The sequence below is a fragment of the Mustelus asterias genome, chromosome 24 (assembly GCF_964213995.1).
Source record: "Mustelus asterias chromosome 24, sMusAst1.hap1.1, whole genome shotgun sequence".
NCBI classification, from domain to species: Eukaryota; Metazoa; Chordata; class Chondrichthyes; order Carcharhiniformes; family Triakidae; genus Mustelus; species Mustelus asterias.
The window spans coordinates 8,128,513-8,152,428 of record NC_135824.1 but is presented as its reverse complement, the minus strand read 5'-3'; the positions used below and the strand labels follow the sequence as shown (position 1 = coordinate 8,152,428).

The 23,916-nt window shown below is 47.5% G+C and overlaps 1 protein-coding gene across 2 annotated transcripts in view; it reads right to left on the bottom strand.

The window, feature by feature from the left end:
- Positions 1–13,314: 13,314 nt before the first annotated feature.
- coro2ba (coronin, actin binding protein, 2Ba) overlaps positions 13,315–23,916 on the bottom strand; it is a 166,336-nt gene continuing 155,734 nt past the window's right edge. For both annotated transcript variants that reach the window (XM_078241250.1, XM_078241249.1), the window contains 5 exons: positions 22,746–22,842; positions 20,313–20,425; positions 17,009–17,099; positions 15,468–15,604; positions 13,315–14,538 (listed from right to left, as the gene is read on the bottom strand). In XM_078241250.1, coding sequence (XP_078097376.1) covers positions 14,407–14,538; positions 15,468–15,604; positions 17,009–17,099; positions 20,313–20,425; positions 22,746–22,842 — 570 coding nt within the window. In that variant the 3' untranslated portion in view covers positions 13,315–14,406. The remainder of the gene's footprint in view (positions 14,539–15,467; positions 15,605–17,008; positions 17,100–20,312; positions 20,426–22,745; positions 22,843–23,916) is intronic.

Sequence of the window (23,916 nt, the reverse complement as noted above, 5' to 3'; positions counted from 1 at the left end):
TCACAGGGTCTTTAACTAGCATCTAATTAGAACAGTTCACATGAAGGGGTGTTGAACTCATTGGCCCACCATATGGGAAGGCATCAACATTATCTAACCTGCCCACCCCACTAAGTCCGATCAATTAGTATTGTCTCTGTTACCTCCATTGGCTACTTTACATCCTGGCATCTCACCATGTTCGATCCCCTCAGTATCTATCCTCTCACTGAAAGGGTTCTTTTGCTCATGTTCCCTTACCAGGATCACTCTGGGGTTGAGATGTTACTGCGACTTTCCTGCAAAGTCTTCACTGCTATGCGAATGTCACTGTTCCCCAAGCAAATGTTTGCCCCATCAATAATCTTAACAGCACGCCCTTGCTGCACGGCACACAGATTAAAATAAGTAAATTTCTCCCCAATCTCCCACCAGTGAGGATATAGAAACAAACAGGCTTCCATAACCGAGGCAAAATGAGATGACAGAGTAAGTTGCCAATGGATCAATGAGATTACATCACCTTCAGCTCGATAAGGGCCACGGTTGCTCTGAAAGCAAGTTAGATGTGAATCTTTTTACATTAGCAGATTATCTCTACATGCTTTTAAATGTTGCAAAAGACAGATGAACGACAGTGTGTGTGTGTGTAATACAATGTGGTAATAGAATGCTGGAGTGGCGGTTTCACAGTATGTCTTGTGGTCTCCCAGGATTCCTCTCCTGGAGGGTTTAAACTTTGGCCTCAGTCTTAAGGACACGTCCTGAATCAGCTCCAACTGAGCCAGAAATCTTTAGTGCAACAGTGTTTGCTGATTCAGTTTTTAAAAAATAGTGCTACTAAAATAGTGCTGGGATGGCACGGTGGCGCAGTGGTTAGCACTGCTGCCTCACAGCGCCAGGGATGACCTGGGTTCGATTCCTGACTTGGGTCACTGTCTGTGCATGTTCTCCCTGTTTCTGTGTGGATCTCCTCTGGGTGCTCCGGCTTCCTCCCACAGTCCCAAAGATGTGTTGGTTAGGCCCATTGGCCATGCTAAATTCTCCCTCAGCGTACCCAAACAGGCGCTGGAGTGTGGCCACTAGGGGATTTTCACAGTAACTTTGCTGCAGTGTTAATGTAAGCCTATTTGTGACACTAATAAATGAACTTTTAAACTCTTAGTTGGTCACATTGACAGTCACAAATAAGTCTTAGCGTTAGAGGATGGTGCAATAACTAGATCAGGGTTACTTCAATCCCCATTCTGTCTTCATTTTCGTACCTCCATTGTGACTTCCTATGTCTACACTTATACTGGGAACCACCTCTGAAAAGCTGTCCACTGGTGGCAGGGAATAATTGCTCTATGACAGGTTTACCGTCACCATTCTGAGTATAAACGGAGATATAGAAATTTAGATATAGTTGCAGATGCAAGATTTACATCTCATACAGATATGATAAGTTCTATTAGGTAAATGGTTGGGGGACTTCTCCAAGTCTAATTCAAGGAAATGCTGGAATTACTCACAGGTCTGGCAGCATCTGTGGAGAGCGAGAGAGTTTAAATTTCAAGGTGTTGACCTTTTAACAGAACCATTCAGATATTGCTGCTATTTTCTGCTTTTATTTCTAATTTCCAGCATTTTGCTTTTGAGTGTCATTAACATATTGTGCATGAAGACTTAATGAAACTAGAAAAATGATTTAAATTTCATTACCGTGTCAGTACCTATTTTAAATAAAATTGTGATGTCAAACTGCTCTGTGGATGTGCGCGCTTTGCGATGTTGGACAGGAGCCACCCGGGACAACTAATGCCCAACTCCAGATCTGTGTCAGCTTAACCGGCAGTTTAAGGGTGCAATCCCCCTGTTATCCAATATTCCTGCTGCTGATCACTATCATGTGTGTGTGTGCGAATGATTCTTTCATTTGGACAAGATGAAGTTTTAGCAGCATTTTCACCATGCGGCACTCACAAATCTACTGCATCTTCATCTTGACTAATTCTTTAACTCAGACGCACACACTCACAGACGCACACTTGTTCACGGATTCACATACACGCACAGATGCACACATTGAATCTTCATAGGATCCCTACAGTGCAGAAGGAGGCGATTCGGCCCATCGAGTCAACACCGACAACGATCCCACTCAAGCCCTATCCCCGTAACTCCACATATTTACCCTGCTAACCCACCTGACGCTAAGGGGAAATTTAGCATAGGCAATCAGCCTAATCCGCACATCTTTGGACTGTGGGAGGAAACTGGAGATGTCAAACTGCTCTGTGGAGGAAACCCACGCAGACTCGGGGGGAACGTGCAAACTCCGCACAGACAGTGGACCAAGCCAGGAATTGAACCCGGGTCCCTGGCGCTGTGAGGCAGCAGTGCTAACCACTAAACCACTTGCTTGCAGATTCACAGACACTCATACCCACAAATGCACATACTTATTGTTGCATACACTCACAGATGCACACGCACAGATGCACATACTTGCAGATACACAAGCATTCACAGATGTGTACATGTTCGTAGACTCACAGACGCTTGCAGATACTCACAGATGTATACACATTTACACACGCACATGCCCGCAGATGCACACACTCAGCTACACACGCACTCTCAGATACGCACACACTCGCAGGCGCATATACGCTTCCAGACACATACAGCCACAGATACATGCACACTTCAGATGCACACAAACCCCCCCACTCATTCCACATGCACACGTGTATGTGTACACACATTTACAAACACACACATAAGAACATAAGAACTAGGAGCAGGAGTAGGCCATTCAGCCCCTCGAGCCTGCTCCGCCATTCAATAAGATCATGGCTGATCTCACCTTGGCTTCAACTCCACTTTCCTGCCCGTTCTCCATAACCCTTTAACACATTACTCATTAAAAATCTGTCTATCTCCTTCTTAAATTTACTCAATGTCCAAGCCTGCTGGCCTACATCCTAAGGTCTTAAAGGAAGTGGCGGCAGAGATAATGGGTGGGATTTTCTGGCCGCGCTCACCCCCAAAACCGGAACATCCCGCCCGAGGTCAAAGGACCTTTGCATGGTCTGCACCTCCCATGCCCCCACCCCACCCCAACCCCCACACCCGCTGCAATTCCCGCGGCAGGCGAGAGGGGAAAATTCTGGTGAATGGATCCATTGGTTATAATATTCCAAAATTCTCTGGATGCGGGAAAGGTTCCAGTGGATTGGGAAAATGCGAATATAACGCCCTTATTCAAAAAGGGAAGGAGGCAGAAAGTAGGAAACTATAGACCAGTTAGTTTAACATCTGTTGTTGGGAAATTGCTGGAATCCATTAATGAGGAAGTAAGAAGAGGACATTTGGAAAGTCAAAACGCAATCCATCAAAGTCAGCATGGTTTTATGAAGGCTAAAACGTGCTTGACAGCAGAGTTACTCTCTGGCTGGTTTCATACATTCATAGAAACTAGAACTAGACGCTTGGACAGTGTGACAAGGAACAAGGGGGTCATACTGAAAAGGGTTGAAATTTGCAGGGGTTTCCCGGGAGACTGTCCGTATTTGCAAGGTGTGGTGAACCACTGTTACTACATGTATGTGCCTGGACACACCCATGCTGCACCTGGCCCGAGACTCCTCCCTTTCCACCTGAGACCCCTCCCTTTCCACCCAGAGTGGGGTATAAAGGTGATGGTCCCTCCTCCTTGCCTCAGTTCAGACCAGGTCAGCTACAAGGGTGTGCTCCTGTTCTCTGTGAATAAAAGCCTATTAGTTTTCCCTCACTCTCAGAAGTCTCCGCGTCGTAATTGATAGTGCATCACAAGGGTTTTCATTTAGCACAAAAAAGCTTGAAAAACACTTCTTTAGAACAGTGGCTTTTCCGGGCTCAAGGCTGACAGGTGGTCACCCAATCCATGGTCAAAGTGAACCTGGAAAAGTCCTGGCTTCTCATCGTCTTTTGCAATCCTCACCTCTCCTTTGGCTGAATCTGCACAGAGAAACACAGCAGTGTGTGCTCCATCCTGCTTCTTAACTGTTCTAATCCCTCAGAACATTCAAAAGCCTCCTCTGACAATCTGTACCGTCCTACTCCAATCACCTCTGGGACGGCACGGTGGCACAGTGGTTAGCACTGCTGCCTCACAGCGCCAGGGATCCGGGTTCGATTCCTGGCTTGGGTCACTGTCTGTGTGGAGTTTGCACATTCTCCCCGTGTCTGCGTGGGTTTCCTCCGGGTGCTCCGGTTTCCTCCCACAGTCCAAACAAGTGCGGGTTAGGTTGATTGGCCATGCTAAATTGACCCTTAGTGTCGGGGGGATTAGCAGGTTAAATATGTGGGGTTGCGGGTATAGCCTGGGTGGGATTGTGGTCGGTGCAGACTCGATGGACTGAATGGCTTCCTTCTGCGCTGTAGAGATTCTACGATTCTCCCCCTTCCCCCCTTCCTTCTCCCTGGATGGTGGGGTGCCTTCCAAACAGGTTTGACCCTTTCCTTGCAAGCTGCTCTAAGAACTTACTTGTGCATGAGGCAGGCAGTGTGGACTGCTCGACCATGGAAGCTGAACTCTCACTTGATGGTCATGTCCATGTACACGGACTAAAAGAAGCCACACCATGGTGAGCAGCGATACACTGGCTAACTCCCTCCCTGGTGTAGCAACTGCTGAGAGGTATCGGAAAGTGCAGCCCACCCAAGGCACAACCGGCACTGACTGACAATGGAACACAGGAGGTTACCTGGCCTGTGCAACTCTGGAAAATGCCTAATTTAGGAGTAAAATTTACTGGAACAACTCGAATGCAAGATACGCTGCGGCCCAGTCAGTTCAAACTGGTAAACTGCCTCTGCTATTGGACATGTTTAGCTGACATATACAAACATCTTTCATATACAAGATGGCTGACATGGAGAATCATAGAATCCCTACAGTGCAGAAGGAGGCCATTCGGCCCATCGAGCCTGCATTGACAACAGTAACACCCAGGCCCTATCCTGTAACCCCACCTATTTACCCTGCTAATCACCCTGAAAGTAAGGGGCAATTTAGCACGGCCAATCAACCAAACCCACACATCTTTGGGACTGTGGGACGAAACTGGAGCACCCGGAGGAAACCCACGCAGACACGGGGAGAATGTGCAAACTCCACACAGACAGGGACCCAAGCTGGGAATCGAACCAGGGTTCCTGACGCTGTGAGGCAGCAATGCTAACCACTGCGCCACCGTGCCACACATGGGAAATGCGATGTGTTAACTTCAAGGTTTAATCAAAGATTGTAACAAGTGGAAGAGGGAAGTGTTCATCCCACAAACAAAGAGAGTCGATGATAGTCGACAAAGTGAAAAAAACCTGCAACAAATTCTAAAAACCCAGATAAAATACAACCTCAGTAACTTTATCACATTTACCCAATCACAGGACAGAGGAGACATTCGAACGAACAAAGCCCATCGCTTCGGTAAGTTTGAATTTTAACACAATTTGGGGAACGGGAAAAGGAAACATTTTAGGAACTCATTGAAATGCAACAGTTTCAGTGCATGAATCATAGAATCCCTACAGAGCGCAAGGAGGCCATTCAGCCCATCAAGTCTGTACCGACCACAATCCCGCCAAGGCCCTATTCCGGTAACCCCACATATTTACACCACTAATCCCTCAAACACACTTTTCCCGGGACACTAAGGGGCAATTTAGCATGGCCAATCCACCTAACCCGCACATCTTTGGACTGTGGGAGGAAACCCACGCAGACACGGGGAGAATGTGCAGACTCCGCACAGACAGTGACCCAAGCCGGGAATCGAACCCAGGTCTTCGGAGCTATGATAAAACCAGTTGAGAGTCAACCACATTGCTGTGGCTCCGGAATCACTCGTAGGCCAGACCCAGGTAAGAACGGCAGATTTCCTTCCAGATGGGTTTTTACAACAATTGACAATGGTTTCATGGTCATCAGTAGATTCTTAATTCCTGTTAATGTCACACGGCCTCAAGGACAATTGCAGGTTAAAAGGAACAGCAACTGAAAGTTGCTGAAAGACTGCTTGAGACTGCGTAAGTGTTTCCGTGAGGTTTTCAGAGTGGCTGCGTTTAATGGAGGTGAGGTAAAATTCTTACTAACTCACATGCATGCTCACGCTCACACACATGCACACTCTCACACACACACATGCACACACATACGCTCACACACACGCACACTCTCTCACACACACACACACATACGCTCACACACACACGCTCACACACACACCCTCGCACACACACACATGTTCACACATGCACCCACACGCTCACACACTCGTGCTCACACACACACAATGTGCTCACACATACACATGCTCACACACACTCTTGTCCACCCATACTTGTGCATTCTCTCTCACGATTCACTGACACGTTTTGCCAAAGGTTACGGGACGATGCGCTGGAATGAAGTTTCAGGCTCTCTTCTTCACTCATTCGCGTGGATCCCAGTCACTCCCCAATTACAGCCCAGATTCAAGCCAGCTGGGTCCAAATTAATTCCTGCCCCACAACTTTTGCCCACATCCACACTACTGCCCTTGTCCAAACTATTGCCTGTATCTTTAAATGCCGGCCATGCCCCAGCACTGCCCACATCCCATGTACTGCCTACAGCCCTATTACCCTCCACTCCCAATTGCCCCAATAGCTGCCGGGCAAACTCTGCACAGACAGATAATCCAACCAGAATCCTTCCTGGACTTACTGAGTCAGTTTAGTACTGACCAGGGTAGATTCAGTTTATATATTTCTCCTCACCTTTTTGCGAAAAAGGAAAATCAAGACTAAAGGCAATAAATTAATTACAGCAGGCACGCTAGAAGGCAGCCACAGGTCTCTGAGAAGTCCTCCGCTGTCTACAGACCTGGAAAAGGTCTGGTTTTGGGCAGTCTGGTTGTGTTGGTGGTGATATTGGAATATTGACCCAGGGTTCAAATCCTTCATTGTAAAGAACCTTCCCATGTCCCAGAGAGTCTGAGAAAGTATGTATGCATATCGATCACCTTCTGAGTTAGGTGTGTGTGCCTATGGTGGCACGGTGGCACAGTGATTAGCACTACTGCTCATGGCGCCAGGAACCCAGGTTTGATTCCCGGCTTGGGTCACTGTGCGAAATCTGCACATTCTCCCCATGTCTGCGTGGGTTTCCTCCGGGTGCTCCGGTTTTCCTCCCACAGTCCGAAAGACATGCTGGTTAGGTGTATTGGCCATGCTAAATTCTCCCTCAGTGTACCCGAACAGGCGCCGGAATGTGGCGACAAGGGGATTTTCACAGTAACTTCATTGCAATGTTAATGTAAGCCTACTTGTGACACTAATAAATAAACTTCAATGTTACATCTTGTGGTGCAACACTCGACTCATTGAGGAGTTGTGCCCATTCTCGTGTTGTTCCTGACCACACAGCCTTTGTGCCACTTGGCGGAGAATTGTCCACGGTGACACTGCCCCTTTAAGCACTTCCTGCATTCAATGCTCTGATAATTGCTGCTTTGCTTGAGGCAATTTTTATTCCATTTACCCCAGCGACAGACAATGATGTTCCATTTATTCAGCTGGCGAAGTATCTGCATAATGCCACGTTTTGGTGCTGCCAAGAATGGCTTCCAGTGGCCAGTCAAACCTGGCACTCCTGTGTCTTGGACCTACCAGGAGCTACTCGGAGGATAGCCATCGATGAACTATACAGGCAATGTGCAGTCCATACTCTGGAATTTGTATAAAACATACTCTGGAATTTGTGAATGCCAAAGTTAGTCTGCTGAGGAAAATGTTTATATCCGCTATTATTTATGAGGATGTCCAAGGCAGCGATGGTTTTAAATCATTTTATCATCTCTGCGGTGCACGGTAACAGTGGCACCAGTTTGTTTGATGTGCAGTTTTTCTAATGTTGTTTTGAAGATGAAACGGGTCCCACTGGATAGAAACCAAATGGGATTTGTTCATCTCTATCTCACAGAGTCTGAGGGTGCAGCTTGTCAGAGACAGGAGCCCAGACTAATTGGGGATTACCTTACAGTCTAGAAATTAACATGAAAGGGACACACCCTCTGATGCGATTGGGTATTTCTGGAGGAGCTGAAATGGTAAAAGTGAAATCAGCTCCAAACTGGATGAAGGACTGGGGAAGGAGAGGGTCAGAAGGGGTGAAGTGGGGGGGCGGGGGGTGGGGAAGGAGCGGGTCAGGAGAGGCGAAGTGGGGGGGGGCGGGGGGTGGGGAAGGAGCGGGTCAGGAGGGGCAAAGTGGGGGGGGGGTGGAGAAGGAGCGGGTCAGGAGGGGCGAAGTGGGGGGGGGGGGGTGGAGAAGGAGCGGGTCAGGAGGGGCGAAGTGGGGGGGGGTGGGGAAGGATCGGGTCAGGAGGGGCGAAGTGGGGGGGGGGGTGGGGATCGGGTCAGGAGGGGCGAAGCGGGGGGCGGTAGGGGGACCTCGGAGTTGGGACTGAGCACTTCTACAGCTCTATGTTGAGAAATTGTTGACTCAATCCCAGAAATAGCAAAGAAAAGACTAACTGAGCCATCAAGCCAGTACCTTCTGTCCTGTTGAACCTTCCATAACTCACCAACCTCCTGATGGAAGGTTCAGCAAAGCTTTGCTCCCCATTCCCGAAGAATATCCATCAAGAATCCCTATCCAGCCACATATCCGCCATTTTACACACTTAATCCTCAGCACAACCATGACCTCAGGGACATAAGGACTGTCACCGTCTTCAAGACAAATTTAATCATCCCTACCTGAGCTTATCTTGATAGTTCTCAGATCCGTTTAGCGGGGCGTGAACCAGCACCAAACTGAATGCCTTAGCTGGGCATCCATTCCCAATGAGGAACTTTCTGTCAATGCCCCTCCTGTGACAGCGTCTTGCCTGAGTGGAGTTCATCGCAGAGACTTGGATGCACGCCTGAATCCCGATGCGTGCTCCCCTCTGGGTGAGTCTCCCTGCGAGGTCCACCAATCCTTAAAATAATGACCCATTCTGCGGGTTTGGGAAACAAATTTATTTTGATCTTGGAAGATTGTGGGGTCAAACCTCACTCCAGCAATACCACAGTTGGGCTGATACCAATGAGGGCAATGCCCCACTGATGGAAGTGCCACCTTGTCAGACGGTAAACAAAAAGGTTGCCAATTCTGGTCGGGACATTCATGATGAGACCCTCCTGGCTCCAACCATCCCACCCGGTCAAACAGACCTTTTACTTCCCATCTCCAATATATTTACAACAAACAAGTTTAATGAAAATGAAAACACACATAATTTTTAAAATGCTTTTCCCTGATAAATGTTTTTTATAGCAGTGTGAGGAGATTAATCTTTCATTCCTGAAGATTCCACCACAGGGATTTGCTTATCCTACACTGAACCGGAGACCCTATTTATCTGTATGGATAGGAAAGATCCCATGCCAATATTTAAAGCAAGATGTTCCTGGCCAACATCGCCCCCTGCAGCCAACACCACAAAACATCATCATCATCCACTCATTCACCTCCCTTACTGTTTGAGGGATCTTGCTGTGTGAGACTGCATTTGCCTTCAGTGACTTAGAATCATAGAATCCTACAATGCAGAAGGGGGCCATTTGGCCCATCGAGTCTGCACCGATCACAATCCCACATAGGCCCTATCCCCATAACCCCATGCATTTACCCTAGCTAGTCCCCCTCTACTAAGGGGCAATTTAGCACAGCCAATCCATCTAATCTGCATATCTTTGGACACTAAGGGGCAATTTAGCATGGCCAATCCACCTAACCTGTACATCCTTGGAGTGTGGGAGGAAACCGGAGCACCCTGAGGAAACCCACGCAGACATGGGGAGAATGTGCAAACTCCGCACAGACAGTGACCCAAGCCGGGAATTGAACCCGGGTCCCTGGCATTGTAAGGCAGCAATGCTAACCACTGTGCCACTGTGCTGCCCAGCTTTTCATTCTCGGGATCATTCCCGTGAACCTCCTCTGGACCCCTCTCCTGTTCCTCTGTTCCAGCCCGCACCTCGATTCGATCTCCCCTTCACCGTCTGTGGTCAGGGAGGTGCCTTGTCTGTGCAGCTGGAGAACACAGTAAGAAGTTTAACAACACCAGGTTAAAGTCCAACAGGTTTATTTGGTAGCAAAAGCAAATTTGGTAGCAAAAGTGTGGCTTTTGCTACCAAATAAACCTGTTGGACTTTAACCTGGTGTTGTTAAACTTCTTACTGTGTTTACCCCAGTCCAACGCCGGCATCTCCACATCACAGCTGGAGAATGGCAGCGAACTCTTACTTCACACCAACAATGCCATTAATTGGATGTGAGAAACTGTGGGGACTCCATGAGGGTACAACACACCTCCATGAGGTGTGAATGCAATTGATCTCTCAGTGACCTTCTCTCAGTGCCTTTGACATCACAGGGGAAAAAAAATGATGGGAGTCGAGGAGTGGGAACCGGCAGCACAGGTATGGAAATGAAACATTCTTAAAATTACCTTTCGTTTCTCTTCACTCTACAACCTTGACTGACTTTGCCACAAAAGGTGCGAATGAGACCCACTTAACAGGCAGACTTATCAAAGATACTGTACACTGTTGGAAGCCAATATGATGGATTATTTATTAGACTCATTCTGCTAGTCGCATTTGAGGCTGTTATGCCAAAGGCATTAATGTGTGTCTGTACCTTGATCCTGTTAAATATGTTAATGTGTGTTAAGTGCAGAGTTGTTAGTCTAATCCTATCCCTGGTAGGTAACCAGAGAAGCTGTAATGTTGGCAGTCGCAGGCTGTTCAGTGTTTTGAGGTGCTCAATAGGGTTTAGCAGGCTTGGTGATTACTGCACAAGCTGCAAAGAAATAGGATTTAGCCACCGATTCAATTCAAATATCCTTGTGTGATTGATGCCCTGCTGATTGTTCAAGTTAGCTGCTGGATTGGCAGCTTGCAGTTGGAAAGGCTTTGGGGCAGCTCCTCACATTGGGCGATTCTAATGAGTTGCAACATTTTTCAACTCCCCCGCGTTTTATTTGCATTGACTTCAATCACTCTTTTGACGATGCCAAGGTTTACCCCCCACACAGTATGAGCGGTCTTTACAAAGAACAAGGAAAGGTACAGCACAGGAACAGGCCCTTCGGCCCTCCGAGCCCGTGTCAATCACGATGCCATAAGATATAGGAGCAGAATTAGGCCACTCGGCCCATCGCGTCTGCTCTGCCATTCAATCAAAGCTGATATGCTTCTCATCCCCATTCTCCTGCCTTCTCCCCGTAACCCTTGATTGCCTGATTGATCAAGAATCCAAGTACCTCTGTCTTAAAGACACTCAATGACCTGGCCTCCACAGCCCTCTGTGGCAATGAGTTCCACAGATTCACCACCCTCTGACTAAAGAAATTCCTCCTCATCTCAGCTTTACCCTAACTAAACCAAACAAAAAACCTTCTGCCCTTACTCAGTCCATATCCCTCTATTCCCTCCCTATTCTTGTACCCATCCAGATTCCTCTTAAATGTTGCTCATACCTGCTTCCACCACCTCCTCTGGCAGCGCGTTCCAGAGACCCACCACTCTCTGTGTGAAAAACTTCCCCCGCACATCTCCCTTAAACTATCCTTCTCTCACCTTGAACCTTTGTTCCAGAATTTCTCCGGAGGAATTGGGGTTATATATCGGCAGAAATCCAGCCAGTGGCTTCGCCAGCCTGAGACTGTCTGGGATCATGAAGATATTCAAAGGAATTGTGATAAAGTTTCACTGTGTAAGGTGTTTTACAAAACAATTTTATGTCAAGGAGTGCGCAGAAGCGGCTTGGGTTTTTTTGCATTTTCCAAAGCAGGATATATCTTGTGAATGTCGCTGAAAAGAGCAACATGCTGCAGACGTTTTGCATCTTGCACTCATCAGGACAAACACAAGAGTGCCAAATTTCAAATGATCACAATTTACACTACAGGAGAAAAGGCTGCTGCTTGGTTGTCAAGTTGACTCTGATTGGCTGAGGCACTGCCATGGAGAAAGCAATGGGGATGGGGGGGAAGGGGCGAGGGAGGGGGGGGACTTGCATCTTGTGCCTTTTCTTTAAATTATCCACGTCCAAACTATTTCCTGCTCCACAATTTCTGCCGCATCCACACTAATGCCTCTGTCCAAACTATTGCCTGTATCTTTAAACGCTGGCTGTGCTCCAGCTCCACCCATATGTTAAATATTGTCCTTAGCCCAATTATTGTCCACTCCCAACTATTTCTTGTTCTTAGTTATCCGGGGAGAAAGGAAAGAAAGGATATTTTCTGCCTCAGGGAAGTGGAATTTGAATGGCCAATGATCAACATTCAAACTTCAGCACATTTTCCCAAGCTTTGCAGTTTTTTGCCTTTGCTATGTAATTGACATCATTCTTGTGAAAGGGGTCAAAGTTCACCAAGTTCAGCTCTGTGTAGATCCCATCACTCCACCTCAGCAATGTGCCTCCAACACCAATCTCAAAGCACATCCCTCAACGAACAACCTTAAAGAAAGAGCATTACTTCCAGCGTCCAGAATTTCCAAGGCCTGTCTGAATGGCATTGGCAATTAGTGTCAAAACAGGGCCAATACTGAGCGCAATACTAAATAGGAACTGGAGCAAGGCAGCCCAAACTCAGCTCAGTGTAGGACACTTACAACCGACAGAGGAAATGATAATCCATTAGACCTTTGAGGTGAAAGATTAGTCTCCAGTTGCCCCAACTCATATTTCTACTCAAATCTTTGTGTATGTAAGCAAACATAGAAACATAAAAGATAGGAATAGGAGGAGGCCATTCGGCCCTTCGAGCCTGCTACCCTATTCATCATGACCATGGCTGATCATCCAACTCAATAGCTTAATCTTGCTTTCTCCCCATAACCTGTGATCCCATTCGCCCCAAGTGCTATAGAAACATTGAAAGCTGCTTGATTTAGGGAAATTGACCCTTGCCCTTGCAATGGTATCACATTTGCCAGAACAAGTGTTCTTTCCCTCGAATACACAAGACAGACAGACTTCTGGGTGGGTCTAGGCTACATTTCAGGCAGAACCTACCTCCCAGTGGTGGATTTCAGCATAACAGCCGATGTGTCACCATCACTGAAGATCAACCTCACCGCTCAAAGCGAGATGGCAGTGCCCTCTTTAAAGGGAACTCAAGGCTTTACCAAAAAACCTTTGAACAAATGCTGTCACGAAAGATCCTCGTTGCGAGTCCCAACATGGCAGTCGGTATTCACCGAGGTTAAAGATTGGGTGGGATGGGACCTTCCATGAGCTCAGTGTGTTATCGCTGTGTACGCAGGGACTGGAATCACTTTGCCGTCCAGTGTCTACATTCCAAATTCCCAGCTCGGGTGTGGCATACCCAACCCGTTGGCACCACGGGTCAAGAACGTCCTCAGAGAAACATTTTACTGCATCAGGTTGGACGTTCCCACTTCCCACATGAGACAACCTTAAAGCCGTTAGGATCCCAATTTATGGACAGTTTTCTGTTGCAGATTCACCGCAGAAGTCAGGGGGATCTGATTGAACCTTAGCAAGGATAAACTTTCATCCCAGCCATAGTAACTGGAATTGAAACCAGGCCACAGAGGCGAGGGGACATTGTTGAAATTACTCACTCAGGATGCAGCGGAAATCTTCCATTTTAATGCTCCGTTAATTAAGCTGGATATTGAAAAATCTGCTCTCATCAGTGCTTTGCCTGCTGTAAGGACACTTGATTTTGAAACAGTGCCTAGCTCAGTCTGAAAGTCAGAGGGACTCAATGTTCCTACATCAGCCTGAGTACCGTCATTATCCCAATGCGTTGGCCAGAAGTTAAAATGGTGCACTGTAGCTGACGTAACCATTGAGGGGTGGTGAGGATGGAGAGTCCACGACTGAGGTAGTGATTCATGGACATGTACAAGGAGGAGACCAGGTGGGCTGAATGGCCTGCACTTGTTCTGAGCTCACATATTAAAATTTAGCCCGAACCCTAGCAAGCTGCACAGGCCAAAGCTTTACAAAAGACGCTATTTGTGAGGCACCTTGGAGGATTTAATGTAAAACAATGTTAAAATGGTTCACGCGCACAGAATCTTTTAAAATATATATACGTCTCTAAGCTGCTGATGAGAACAGGGGTTTAGCTCGCCAGGTACCTGCTGGGACACAGTGTATGGACCACCTAGGGTCTTGCATTAAGTTGTGTACACAACTGATCATCTTTTTAAAAAAAACGTGTGGTTTCCAGTTTATCTTTTCTTTTGGGATGTTGGGAAGGATTTGGAGAGTTTGTTTTTTACAGGTCCTATAGGATTGGGGTTCTTACAGCCTGCTCGGGACGGTTGTGAGATGTCGGGGGTGGGGGGATGGGTGGGTGAGGAGGGGTGCGTGCGCCTTTCGGGTCAGGTGCTCTTCGGAATGTTCCGCAGGTTCTTCAACTCTAATTCCAGTTGGCGTATTTTTACATCTTTTTGCGACAGTTCCTCCTTTAATCTCCGGATCTCATCCTGTTGTCGGAAGAACATTCGGAGGAGCTAAACAAATAACATTTTAAACAGATCAGTCACAATGACAAAGAGAACCTGGATTTTTTTTTATTCATTTGTGGGACATGGGAGTCACTGGGCTGGCCAGCATTTATTGCCCATCCCTAGTTGCCAGGGCAGTTGAGAGTCACCCACATTGCTGTGGCTCTGGAGTCACATGTAGGCCAGATCGGGTAAGGAAGGCAGATTTCCTTCCTTAAAGGACGTTAGTGAACCAGACGGGTTTTTCCGACAATCGACAATGGTTTCATGGTCATCAGTAGATTCTTAATTCCAGATATTTTTTATTGAATTCAAATTCCACCAGCTGCTGTGACAGGATTCGAACCCGGGTCCCCAGAACATTAACTGAGTTTCTGGATTGATAGTCCAGCAATAATACCACTAGGCCATCAATGTTTATCAAGAGATAAATATTAAGTGAGGATAATGGGGAGAACTCCCCCCACTCTTCTTCACCACGGTGCCATGGGACCTTTTACATTCACCTGACAGAGCAGATGTGGCTTCAGTTTAACATCTCATCTGAGAGTCACAGTTATGACAGTGTGGCACACCCTCAGTGCTGCACTGCAGGGTCAGCCTGGAATTTTTGCGCTGAAGCCCTGCTGGGGGTCTTGAACCAAATCCTACCCAAATAAACCTGTTGGACTTTAACTTGGCGTTATTAAAACTCTTACGGTCTTGAACCGACTGCCTCTGACTTGGATGAGAGAGAGAGAGAGAGAGAGAGAGTGCCACTCATTGATCCAAGACTCTGGTGAGAATACCCCTGCACTTTTTCAACATAGTGCCATGGAACTGTTATGTCCACCCGTGAGGGCAGATGGGACCTTCCTTATCCACAAGGCAGGAGAGTCAAAGATTTGGGAATAAACCAGAGTGAGAGATAAGCTACTGCCTTCTCCAGAACCCACCTCATTCTCTGTCCGAGGTGGCACATTTTCTAATAGATCGATTCCGTTCACGACAACACTTTTCTTGTCCTTTTTAGGCACCTTGAAGGCAACATTTGTAGATTTGTAACCTTCCTTCAATGACATTAGAATTGGATCTGCAACAAAAATGCACAGAATGTATGAGCTCGTAATAAACACAGACTTAAAATATTGAACTTCTGGCAAACCCAGAGTGTGTCACATATTCCCACATTCTGGCCATGAAACACCGAGACAGAAAATAATAAACAAGTTTTTCTCTCAGCCTACTTGTTGAAAAATATTCATGTTGGGGGCGATTTTGCCATTTTTTTGGGCAGACTTGAAATTGGGAGAGTTTCAGATCTGTCTTTTGGGTGTTTTTTCAGGGCCCCCCCATACGCACTCTGCCTGCAAGATTCTGTTGCTCACTGCAGAAGCCTGTGGGCAGGGCCCGAAAGTCTAGAAAGGGAGGTAGTGAGCATGTGCAGACTCGGATGCTGTACATGCACATTAGCAGTAGCAGGGGTCTGACAGAAAAGAGAGAGCTGTCAGGCTCCTGCTACTGCAGGCAGCCTGAAGCAGCTCCCTCCCTGCAAGTTTCTATGTGCCCAGATCACCAACAACCTGTCCTGGTCCCTCCACACTGATGGCGGCTCGGTGGCACAGTGGTTAGCACTGCTGCCTCACAGCGCCAGGGACCCAGGTTCGATTCCGGCTTGGGTCACTGTCTGTGCAGAGTCTGCACGTTCTCCCCGTGTCTGCATGGGATTCTTCTGGGTGCTCCGGTTTCCACCCACAGTCCAAAAGATGTGCTGGTTAAATGCATTGACCGTGCTAAATTCTCCCTCAGTGTACCTGAACAGGTGCCGGAGTGTGGCAACCAGGGGATTTTCACAGTAACTTCACTGCAGTGTGAATGTAAGACTACTTGTGACACTAATAAATAAACTTAAAATGTAAACCTAGTTAAGAAAGCCCACCAACTTTCTCAGGAGCCTAAAGAAATTTGGCATGTCCGCTACAAATCTCACCAACTTTTACAGATGCACCATAGAAAGCATCCTTTTTAGATGTACCACAATTTGGTATGGCTTCTGCTCTGACCAAGACCACAAGAAACTACAGAGTGTTGTGAATGTAGCCGAATCCATCAAGCAAACCAGCCTCCCATCCATTGACTCTGTCTACACTTGCTGCTGCCTCGGCAAAGCAGCCAGCATAATTAAGGATCCCACGCACCACGGACATTCTCTCTTCCACCTTCTTCCGTCAGGAAAAGGATACAAAAATCTGAGGTCACGTAGCAACTGACTCAAGAACACCTTCTTCCCTGCTGCCATCAGACTTTTGAATGGATCAACTTTGTATTAAGTTGATCTTTCTCTGCACTCTAGTTATGACTGTAACACTACATTCTGCGCTCTCTCCTTTCCTTCTCTATAAACAGTATGCTCTGTCTGTATAACGCGCAAGAAACAATAATTTTCACCATATACTAATACATGTGGCAATAATAAATCAAATCAAAATATTCGCACCTCTGTTCATGCCGCTCAGCCACTCGTCCGCTGTGAGTGCAGGTTCAGTTCCAGGTGTCATCGGGTAGATATCTTCCTGATATGTCTCAGACTGAAATGTAAGAGGAATCAGGCTCAGTGAAATACCCTTAACGAACAAAACTATCTCAACAGACGGAGTAATGATTCTCAACAACACCCCTGAACGGCCTTGTTCTAGTTGTAAGGTTATGGCTCCTTGGCATGTCCCGTCAAAGTGAATGATTCTCCCTTTGGAGATGGCATTGTTGCTCCGGCAGAGGGTTCTCTAAGCCGATGTGCCACGGAAAGGTGGAAGAGATAACGTCCGCGTTGCGTGGGGCCCTTGATTATGCTGGCTGCTTTTCCGAGGCAGCGGGAAGCATAGACAGTGTCAATGGTTGGGAGGCTGGTTTGCGTGATGGACTGGGCTACATTCACAACCCATGGACCTTATCCAATCCTTCATCTTTGAATCCCTACTGGTGATGCACGGCCTAAAGAGATGATGGGGATCAAAATGAGGGAAAACACTACAGTTTACATTCCCACAAAATATGGCTACCCACTCTTCCTCATAGGTGTCCTTTTAAACAGAAAGTTCCCCTCTGGTTTTCCTCCTTCCTCTCTTGAAGGTATTGCTTTTGTTCCAATCAGTGTGCTGCTGGGGCAACAGATTAGAAGGATCCTTGTTTTTAGTTGATCAGAAAATGTGAATGCCCAGATAACGAGGGGTCATCCAGTTTTCTGGCTTGCAGTGTTTGGCTCACTTTGGGATTTTGGCTTAAGTTGCTGTTAGAATAGAGCCTGACCATTAGCATGTGGGGAGGCGATGGTCCAGTGGTATTACTGCTAGACTATTAATCCAGAAGCTCAGCTAATGCTCTGCGGACCCGGATTCGAATCCCACCATAGCAGCTGATGGAATTTGAATTCAACAAAAAAAATCTAGAATTAAGAATCTACTGATGACCATGAAACCATTGTTGATTGTCGGAAAAACCCATCTGGTTCACTAATGTCCTTTAGGGAAGGAAATCTGCCGCCCTTACCTGGTCTGGTCTACATGTGATGCCAGAGCCACAGCAATGTGGTTGACTCTCAACTGTCCTCGGGTAACTAGGGATGGGCAATAAATGCTGGCCAACCAGTGACGCCCATGTCCCACGAAAAAAACTCAACAACATCTTGCATTTATATCATGCTTTTAGTGTGGTAGAATCTTCCAAGGTTTTTCACAGCAATGTTATCAAAAAAACTTGACTGCACATGAAAAATCAAATCACTAAAAAAAACGAATAAGAACAAAGAACAAAGAACAGTACAGCACAGGAAACAGGTCCTTCGGCCCTCCAAGCCTGTGCCGCTCCTTGGTCCAACTAGACCAATCGTTTGTATCCCTCCATTCCCAGGCTGCTCATGTGACTATCCAGGTAAGTCTTAAACGATGTCAGCGTGCCTGCCTCCACCACCCTACTTGGCAGCGCATTCCAGGCCCCCACCACCCTCTGTGTAAAAATAAATAGGATTTATTTGAGGACTGGATTGAGCTGCATCGACACCACGGGATTTAGCAGCACTGTTTTAAGTTATAAAGTAAAAGTTTATTTATTAGTGTCACAAGTAGGCTTACAATAACACTGCAATGAAGTTACTGTGGAAATCCCCTAGTTACCACACTCCGGCGCCTGTTCGGGTACACCGAGGGTGAATTTATCATGGCCTTTCCGCCTAACCAGCACGTCTTTCGGTTTTGAATGGCTTTGGCCGTAAGCTGGATATTTACCAACACACAAAATCTCTTCATTTATATACTCTTTGAGTAAAACAAAAATCATCAATAAATTTAACAAAAATTAAAGGTGGAGGGGGAGGTGGTTGACAGTCGCTGGTGCGGCACTGTAAAGTCTCTCCTTATATGTGCTCAGGGTGCTTAGTTTTACATTGGTACTGGGTCCCGGGATCTCCCTCGGGAATCCCAGCCCCTACAATCTGGCAGAAATTCTCTCCGCCTTTCCATTCTGTACGGGCTGCTGCTGCACATCCTTCACTTCCTCACCCTCGCCAACTGTCCGGACAAGCCATGGCTTTCTGTGCTGCCACTTGGAGATGGCAGTGTTCGCCAGTGGAGGGTTCTCTGAGCCGATGTACCCTCCCTTTACCATCGGGGATTTGATGCGAAGGAGTGTTGCACGCTCCACTTCCATGCGACAGGTGGTTAAGATGGTTCACTGTCTCCCACACTCTCTGTATTATCCATAACTTTGAGGTGTCCACGCAGATATCGCTTGTCAGAGGCTGCAGCCCCTCTTTCATTATTCAAAGGGGGGGCTTCTGTTATGGTTTTATTGCAATGCCCCTTGTTCATTTGGTTTTAGGTCACTCAGTCGAGTTTAAATAGAAACTTCTGAGCCAGTGGGCACTGGTTATGGAAGAGGCAGACATCTGTAACATTGTCTTCTGTAAATTAATCGAGTATTAAGTAAAAGATTGACATCTGGTTTTCCATTGCACTATCGTTGTTCTCTTTCTGTGCCTGGTGGTACATTGAAGCAGATGCTTGTCTGTTATTCCTGGAATCATCACCACTGTACCATTTGCCTTCTGGAATTTGGTTCATGAGTGATGTAGAAATATCTTTGGGTGGCACAGTGGCACAGTGGTTAGCACTGCTGCCTCACAGCACCAGGGACCCTGGTTCGATTCCGGCCTTGGGTGACCGTCTGTGTGGAGTTTGCACATTCTCCCTGTGTCTGCGTGGGTTTCCTCTGGGTGCTCTATCACTCCAAAGATGTGCGGGTTAGGTTGATTGGCCATGCTAAATTTGTCCGTTAGTGTCAGAAGGTTTTGCAGGGTAAAAACTTGGGGTTACATGGGTAGGGCCTGGGTGGGATTGTTGTCGATGCAGACTCGATGGGCCGAATGGCCTCCTTCTGTACTGTAGGGATTGTACAATTCTATGGTCTTACCGTACGTACCTCTGTTGTCACTGGGTCAAAATCATGTAACTCCTCACTGGACAGCACTGCGAGAGGACCTTAACTACAAGGACTGCAGTGGTTCAAGAAGGTGACTCACCACCATCATTCCAAAGGGAAACCAGGGATGGGGAACAAGTGTTGGCCTCGCCAGTAATGCCCACATCCCGTGAATGGATTAATACAAAGTAAAAATATTCCCTTTCGGAAGTTTGTTGTGGAAATACATCCACCACCTTTTGAGGAAGCGTATCCCAGATCCTAACCATCGGTCTATCCCAGCAACGGGATTTGACAGCAGAGATACTAAATGTGTGGATTCCACTTACCCTTCTTGGCACGATCATGGAGATTGGTTCAATCACTCCTTTCAGAGTAACCAGCTTGTAGAATCTGAACACCTCACAGATGGACACGTCCAGCCCGTGTTTGGGCATCACCCCTGTAAACAGGTGCAAAGTAACGGTGAGCTTCACTCTCAAACATTACTCTCAAACTGAACATGAATATGAAACACACACATTGCCTACTTGAAAAGACGTGTCCATTCTCGGGAATGGAGCAGTAACCATGGCCGATTGACCTGGTCTGTACTTTTGGTGGTGTCTTCTCCTGCTTCACGTTTTAGGATTCTCGGTTAAATGATACCCGGCAGCAGACAGTTAACGAAGGATCCCTCCATCATCCCATCCATCACACTGTCCCAGTATCACCGTAACTTCACTCCTACACAACTGGCCTCCTGCATATCCTCACATTTCTTTGCTCCACCAATGGCGGCCATGCCTTCGGCCGCCTTGGTCCTCAACCTCTCCGCCTCAAAGTCCACCATAAACCTGTCCGACTATCTTCTTATACAGCTTGATGCCAAATTTTGTTTGATAATGGCTTCATAGAATCATAGAAACCCTACAGAATCATAGAAACCCTACAGTGCAGAAGGAGGCCATTCGGCCCATCGAGTCTGCACCGACCACAATCCCACCCAGGCCCTACCCCCACATATTTACCCGCTAAACCCTCTAACCTGCGCATCTCAGGATTCTAAGGGGCAATTTTTAACCTGGCCAATCAACCTAACCCGCACATCTTTGGACTGTGGGAGGAAACCGGAGCACCCGGAGGAAACCCACGCAGACATGAGGAGAATGTGCAAACTCCACACAGACAGTGACCCGAGCCGGGAATCGAACCCAGGACCCTGGAGCTGTGAAGCAGCAGTGCTAACCACTGCGCTACCATGCCGCCTGTACCATTGGGATGTTTTCATACCATTGGGATGTTTTACCACTTTAAAGGAGCTATATAAATACATGGGCATCGCTGTGAAGGCCACCATTTGTTGCCCATCGCTTATTGCCATTGAACTGAGTGGCTTGCAAGGCCATTTCAGGGGGCAGTTAAGAGTCAACCATACTGCCGTGGATCTGGAGTCTCATGTAGGCCAGACCAGATTTGGAATCCCTACAGTACAGAAGGAGGCCATTTGGTCCATCGAGTCTGCACCAACCACAATCTCACCCAAGACCTATTCCTGTAACCCCACATATTTATCCTCCTAATCCCTGTGACGCTAGGGTTAATTTAACATAGCTAATCCACCTAACCCGCACATCTTTGGACTGTGGAAGGAAACCGGAGCACCCGGAGGAAACCCACGCACAAATGGGGAGAACGTGCAAACTCCACACAGAGAGTGACCCAAGCTGGGAATTGAACCCATGTCCCTGGCGCTGTGAGGCAGCAGTGCTAACCACTGTGCCACCGTCCCTTAAGCTAGTAAACCAGGTGGGTTTTTACAACAATCGATGATAGTTTCATGGTCACCATTACTGAGGCTTGCTTTCAATTCCATGTATTAATTGAATTTAAATTCCAGCAGCTGCTGTGGCAGTGGGCATTGAACCCATGTCCCCAGGGCATTAGCCAGAGACTGTGGATTACTAGTCCGGTGACATTACCACCACGCCAGCATCTCTCCCTGACACAGGGGACAGGGAATTGTGCAGATTATTGTTAACTAATGCCATTGGCTGCGGCTTGGAGTTTTGCACTAACGCTGGCCCTGAAGAATGTGAAGTTGTTGCAAAATAATAGCGTTTGGGTGCTTGGCGAAAGGAGACGCCATTTTGCACAAGGTATTCTTTGTGATGACGGAATGGTGCATCACAGGTAATCTAGCTGCCAATTGGCTGTCTGCCCAACACCAGCAACCTCGTGCTCCCTTTACATTCACAGCCATATTTAGAATTTTATTGTGAACCTTTTTCCGGTCTATTCCAGTGAACTCTCAGCCCAAACTCAGACCACTCACCATTTTACTGAGCAATGGAGATTTCTATCTATGGGGACTGGTTCATAGAATCCTGGTTTCGTAGAATCCTGACAGTGCAGAAGGAGGCCATTCAGCCCATGGAGTCTGCACCGACCACAACCCCACCCAGACCCTGTAACCCCACAAATAGTCCCCCTGACACTAGGGTCAATTTAGCATGGCCAATCAGCCCAATCCGCACATCTTTGGACTGTGGGAGGAAACTGGAGCACCTGGAGGAAACCCACATAGACATGGGGAGAATGTGCAGACTCCGCACAGACAGTGACCCGAGGCCAGATTTGAACCTGGGTTCCTGGCGTTGTGAGACAGCAGTGCTAACCACTGTGCTACCGTGCCGTCCTCTCCCACGAACCACGATGGGGGACCCTCACTGGTATTCATCAATATCACTTATGAAATGACTGGTAATAATATGAGATCTTACCCATCCCTTTCTGCGGAGCAGGCGAGCGATATTCCATCAGATAGTGAAGGTAGGGTTTCTCTGTGCTAATTTCATAATACCTAATATTCCCATCACCCTGTGAAAGAGAAAACTGGGTAATAGAAATGGAAAATGCTGATTCCACTGGGAGCGGCTGGGGGATTTTCACCGTTGCTGATTGACCGGTAAGCTGGGTTGTCCGCAGGCCAGATTTTCTGCCCCCCCCCCCCAGCCGCAGTGTGTCCTCCAACAATGGAGGCAGTTCGCCATTGGCCGCAGATGGGATCTTCCAGTCCCGTCAATGTCTCCGATGTTTCGCGTGGCTCATCCATCGCGCTGCCGGGCGGTCGCCTTTGGCGGGACTAAAAGATCCCGTCTGCAGGTAGGGCCAGAAAATCCCGCCCTGTCTGGTCGAAAACCCGTCCCATTTCCACCATCCTCATTTCAACTGGATCAGGCTGGAGGTCCATCCTGCCAGTTTGCCACCCCAGGCGGCATCGGAAATGGCGCACCATCGTCACCGCATGAGTCAGCCTGGGTGGAACATGTAAGAAGTGATGTGGTAGGAACCGGGGGGGGGGGGGGGGGGTAGGCCATTCAGCCCCTCGGGTCTGCTCCACCATTCAGTTGGATCATGTATCGTTTCAGACACCTCACCCACATTGACCCATTCCATTACCCTCTTCCTTAACCAACTTTCAAAATTTGGTGGAGAAAGTTCCAGATTTTCCATCTTTGGTCGAAATACTGTCTCCAGGCTCTGACATTAAGGTTCCCTTCCATTGTCCTGGACTCTCCAAGCTGGGGAAATAGTTTCTCTGTACCTGCCCAGTTTTACCTGTGTCTGGAAACTCACGGCTCCGCACAGAAGCAGAGACAGAAATTCCTTCTATGTATTTTTTAAAAAATTGACAATTAAATCCAATTGGCGAATCCCAGACACCCAATGCTATTCTGCCCAGAGACCAATAGAGTTCCCAGTGGGTGGGGGGGGGGGGGGGGGGGGGGGGGTGGGGGGCGCAGGGGCAGGGTGAGGCTGTGTCCCGCTGCTCTCCTGCTAGAACTACACCAGGACATTGACTAGGAAAGACCTGTGGGTCTAATTACTCAAAGAAATCTAACTAGAAATGGCGAATGATATTAGCAGATTAAAACATACCTGGTGATGAGG